The sequence below is a fragment of the Ipomoea triloba genome, chromosome 12 (genome assembly GCF_003576645.1).
Source record: "Ipomoea triloba cultivar NCNSP0323 chromosome 12, ASM357664v1".
Taxonomy (NCBI): Eukaryota; Viridiplantae; Streptophyta; class Magnoliopsida; order Solanales; family Convolvulaceae; genus Ipomoea; species Ipomoea triloba.
In genome coordinates this window covers 24173873-24179599 of record NC_044927.1, presented here as the reverse complement: position 1 = coordinate 24179599, position 5727 = coordinate 24173873, and the positions used below count along the sequence as shown (strand labels likewise).

At 35.8% G+C, this 5727-nt stretch overlaps 1 protein-coding gene across 1 annotated transcript; it reads right to left on the bottom strand.

Moving 5' to 3' along the window:
- Window positions 1-1726: 1726 nt before the first annotated feature.
- On the bottom strand, window positions 1727-4748 carry LOC115999984 (GRF1-interacting factor 1-like). The gene is made up of 4 exons (XM_031239969.1): window positions 4457-4748; window positions 3410-3486; window positions 2509-2593; window positions 1727-2312 (listed from the first exon to the last, which is right to left on the bottom strand). Exons 1-4 carry the CDS (start codon window positions 4520-4522, stop codon window positions 1938-1940), a joined length of 603 nt encoding a protein of 200 aa, XP_031095829.1. The 5' UTR covers window positions 4523-4748; the 3' UTR covers window positions 1727-1937.
- Between the last annotated feature and the right edge of the window lie 979 nt (window positions 4749-5727).

Below are 5727 nucleotides of genomic sequence, written 5' to 3'. Positions count from 1 at the left end.
AGCCTCGTTCAACCCTCAAAAGTATGCAAAGTAAGCGATGAGATGGCTACGGAAATAAGTTAGGCAAGAAGCTAAAACAAAGACTCGAACTTGGTAGGGAACTTGTAATACTTCTACACTTTATTCCACACTTAGATGGTTTGTTGGATTCCTTGGATTCGTTACAAATGAGTCCCCATGAGGGGTATTTATACCTATTCCACCTCCTCAATGGATGGTGGTGATCTATTCAATCCTACGGCTAATATTGATTCTCTAGAATACTCCATAACTATCTCTACATACTTGAGTAATCCACAATATTCTAGAATATTCTATATTTCCCTACAACCTCTACTCTTATATATATGATTCTAGATTAATCTACCAACTATGGAAACTTATGTACAACCCCTAGAAAGGTCCGGAAAAGTGTAGCAACCCTCGGTAAGGTGTTCCACGCCTCTCGGAAATGTGTAGCAAGATGCGCCGCGCGTTACACCTAGCTAGCTATCTGCAATCTACCACTTATAAATAAACACTATCCACTTTTGTATTCTCACCTTCTTTCTATACAAGCCCAATTTGTCTCAAGTTGTCAACTGGTTAGACTGCAACTCAACATGCATCATATATAGTTAGACAGCCTTATATTACTAAATTTAAGTAAATTAAATAAGGAAAAATAGTTTTTTTTTAAATAAAGTTTATATGAAATTTATATTTGAATTAAGAATTTTTCATCTGTTAATTCATGATTTAAACATTATTAACTTTTCAATTTTTCACAATGCGATAGTTTCAATATTTCTTAGTGATGATGCCGTGAATCCCGGGAGTCTATTTTATTGAGAAAGTCTTGGCTCCACTCTTATTGCTAAGGAGGAAGGAAACAACCAACAAGATTTTAACTTATGACAATTGGGTTAACAACACAAGCACCAATCACCCAGCTATTTAGATTTTAAATACTAGAAGACATGATGCTCTACTTACCCATGTGAAGATTGTTGGCATCTAGGTAGCGAGAGGACACATATATTGCCAATAATGAAGGCAAGTTAAAGTTGTACATTTGTCAACTATTCGGAAGGTCTTCAACACTATATAAGGGGTTTATTTGATGTCTCCCTTTAGAGATTATCCATTGGTTCACTAAATCCTCTCCGGTCCAGTAACTTGGGATCCTAATTAACATCTACCAACAACACCAAGGTTTGATTCCTCAGAACTACATTATTATTTCTAGTCCACTACTTGGACTAGCTATAAGTTGTATTATTTATTTGGTGGACTATGCATACATAGTTTTAACTATTTCGATGGGCTATGCATAGTTTTAACTATTTCGGTTGATGTGGAGACAACATTATTACCTTATAAAAAATGAAACAGTACAGTTAATAATATTAATCATTACATCAAGTCATTAACAATTGAGATACTAAAATTGTTGTTTTTCCTTTTCATTTTCATTTTAATTTACGAAAAAGCTTGCAATAGCTACCCAAAAATGTGCTCTATGTGAATCACATATTGTACCCTTAGCCAATAAAAGAATGTAAATCAACTTTAATTGCTCATTGCTGACTGTCTCAAACCAAAAGGTTAGTAAACATCTTAACTCCCACAAAAATTGAACTTAAAATTTTGTTATTACAATAATTACCAAATCATGCTGATTAACTTAGGTGAGTTACTGAGTTTTAATTACTTGGTGGGGTGGGGGGAGAGTTGGGTGATGAGATATGATGAAGGAAGTAGCACATAAAAGATTGAACATAACCTAAACATTTACATTGGTACACTACTGTCTACTGCATAAACCTTATCTCAACATAAGACATTTGGATCAAAAAGTTCACGACAACACGACATTCCATTACACATCATAAACTAAACACGCACCCTTAGCTTCGCTTCTACCCGCGCCGGCCCGCCACATCCATCGGTCCCTCTCAGTGTTCACCATCGCCAGCTTTCAAGTAAAGAGACTCGCCTCCATCCACGGCGGAGCCCCCACCACCTCGCGCTTCATCCGGCTTAAGCCCGGCGCCCAATCCAGCCGCGGCGCGATCAAACTCCCCGAAACTCCCAGCGCCGTGGTGATGAGCCGCCTCGCTCTGCAGTATGTGAAGCCCGGCGCTGGTCCCCACGCCGCCGGAACCCATCCCCAGCTGGCTGTACAACGCCGCCTGCTGCTGTTGTTGCAGCGTCTGCTGGCCATACAGCACGGAGGAACGCGCCGCCATTAGCGACTGTGTCATCATTTGCTGCGCCTGTTGCGGCTGCAGAAAGTTCGCCCCCGCTTGCACCATCCCGCCCGAACCGTACTGACAACCATAACAACATCACCAAACATTAATTTCATGTTACTACAAACATATGCATATCACTAGATAAATCAATCTAGATTGTCAGTAAAATTAATTGACTATTCTCGAGGGAAGAGTTCAACTTTAACTTTATAGTTACTAAGTCAAAAGTTGATAATGCCAATATTACCCGGCATAAGAAGTATCTTCGTACCTGAGAATGCATGCTGGGAGGCTGCGGTTGTGAATCGGCAATTGCAGCTAGATACATTAGGTTTCTTTGCAACCTCGCTTGGTTCCTGTTAGGAAAGTAAATCACCATTAATCATAACATGTGAGGTTCAACTTTTACCCGGACACATGGAATTAGCCCTAGCTAAGTTGGTTAGTGTTGGACGGACAATAGTGAAGGATCAAATCTAACAATTATGGCTAAGGAAGGGTGGAAGGCAACCTGAAATGCAAAATCTAACACTCTACCTCTTGACAATATAACGATTTAAAGAAATAAAGTTGTGCATCTATTAGTTATAGTTTTTGGTTAGTAAGCACTTAATTCTAAATTGAGTCAGATCACAAATTCGAGTATTTTATTTATTTTTGAATGACAATAAAAACATGTCATATATCACTACCAAGAGTGTGCATAAAGGAAAACTTGACTTTATGACCCTAGCAAAAAAAATGACCACAATGAGACAAGTTAGCCTAGATTTTCATAAACTTAAACCATGAACTTGTAAACTTGTGATTCTCAAGTTAATAATCTGATTAACTTGATTGAAGTTGTCTTATGTGATCGTCTTAATTTGAACTCTGAACAATTTAGACTGGACTAATAAATTTATCTCTTAATACACGCTCTTAAGTGATGAGAGCAAGTAAAACACTCACCATTTGCATTCCTTATAAGACTTATTTGACCAACATTGTTTGGTTATTTTATCGGTGTATCAATCATTTAGGTAAATCTGACAATCTCAATAATGACCCTGACATTTGAGTACATTGAAAATACAAGGTAACACATGCATTCAATAAATGTGGATATATAGCATCAAAGAAATGAATACGCAGTAATAATGAAGAAGACATTGAGGGGTGTAAATGCTTACTCAGCACACTCGGAGAGTTTCCCAGAGTTCTGGCTCTCCACAATCTTCAGAATCAATGATTTATTCTCATCTAAGTACTGACCACAAACACAACACCAGAAGGAACAGTGGTGAGGTACTAAAATAACCATTTCTAGTACTGTACTATGTAAGTCCATTATTAACATAAATTATTGCTGGATGGGAGAGTGGGAGATTCTTCTTTTCATCCCCAATATAATACTAGTATGGTCACAATGAATAAAAATGGAAAAAAAAAAAATAGAAACACAATCTTAGTTCTGCTACAAAGTCAAAGGGAGAAATCTTTTTGGTATTATTGCTTTAAAGGGAAAAAGTAAGGCCAATCTTTGAAACTGCCAACAAAAAAATAATGTGAGGCTACAAAGTCAATTTAATCGGCCTATTTATTTAGTAATTATAATATTATAAGTTAAGTTTGACAGTCTAAATTTTTTTTTATTTATTTAAGTCAGTCATCTATGAACAATTTTAAAGTAATTTATTTCATTATGATCCTTTATTGATTAGGGTTACAGGGCGAGATTTGTTTCGTGGATCCTCAGTAAGTGATTGATGAGGATTTCTTGTTGTGCCAAGAACCATACATTGAAAACCAAAAAACATAATCAATTGGCCAATTAAAATTCATTTGCTACATTAAGATCAATTAAGAGTGAGAAATACCAAAGATTAAATATTTCACTTTTAATTTTTTTTTCTTGTTTGTTGTTGACCCTAGAGTATATTGTACAAAAAAACCAACCAAGATCAGAGGGATTATTGTACCAAGAAGTGAAACAAGAGACATGCAGCAGGAGAATGCAGGCAGGGAAGTAATGAAACAGGAACAGTGCCAAGTGTTGTATGTGATATAATCAACCAAAAGACAACTCTACTCTACCACATAAACAAATTAAAGACTCTGATCTCAGACATGGCAGAAGCTAGCAGGCACAGTGGAGCAGAGAATGAAGAAGATCAGAGAGGAGAGAGTTGAAGAGATTAAAGAAAGATGGTAATAAATTAATTAAAGTAAAAAAAGACCTGTTGAATGTGGTCAGTGGTGACGTTGTTGGGATAGTAGGCTGCCATCATGGGCTGCATATGCATCAGTATCAGGTGCTGCAATGCTCTATCTCCACCACCTCAGCTCAGCTCCTTTTATACCCAGCCAGGCCAGTCTTCCTGCCCGCCCTTCTACTTCTAAATTTTCCAGTGGAGTAATATTTGTATGTGTATAATCAACACTGTATCACTTTCTCTCGCTGTGAGTGTGTTTTGTGTGTGAGAGAGAAAGAGGGGGCCTAAAGAGTGTATGTATTCTGAATAGTTAGACTGGACTCTGGAGGATGGGACCTTGAAATGGACAGTGCAAACAATGCAGAGGCTGCTTGCCTGCACCTCCTATGCTGCTCATGCATATGTATAATTAAGTGCTCAATTTTTACTCTCATACTTTTTATTTTTTGAGAAAATTTTTATTCTCATACTTAAACTCTTAGATTTAATACCTAACCTCTTAGATTTAGACATTTTTATTAAGACCTATATAAAAAGGTAAAAATTTGTGTGATATCGTCTCGCCTTGAGTCGGGTCGAATCATGATGTAAATGTAATACTTATACATACAAATGTCATACTTGTAATACTAATTAGGAATAAAAAAAATTTTGTTACTTTTGTTTGTTATTTATAAGGGTAATGTAATACTTTTAAGCGAAAATACAATACTTTTATATTTCGATTTAAAAGTATTACATTTTTCTCCAAAAGTATTATATTTTTCCTTTTATAAGTAAGGGGTACTTGTCAGCATTATTTATTATGAAAAATGTATTGCTTTTTCTCTTATAAGTAACAAAAATTGTATTATTGATTAATATTATATTTGAGCTTATAAGTATGACATTTACACTTATAAGTACGACATTTACACATATAAGTATGACATTTGCATTTTGCTTCGATCCGACCAAACCCGTCTCACGAATAAGGATCCGTGAGACGGTCTCACACAAGTGTGACCCATATAAAAAATAGTTTATCAGTTACAACTCATTTGGTTCGCTGGAAAATAGTTGAAGGAAACGAAATTCAAATTTCATGGAAAATAAATTACCAGGAAAATAGATTTTCCTTGTTCTTGAGGAAAATGTTTTCGATCCTACCAAACAAAGGAAAATATAATTTTCTTCAAATCCAAATAAAATATAATATTATTTGAAAAACATTTTCCATACAACCAAACACCTCCTTAGAGTATATGTATAGTAAAGAACTCTATAATCAAATCATGCAATCAATTCTAGAGCAA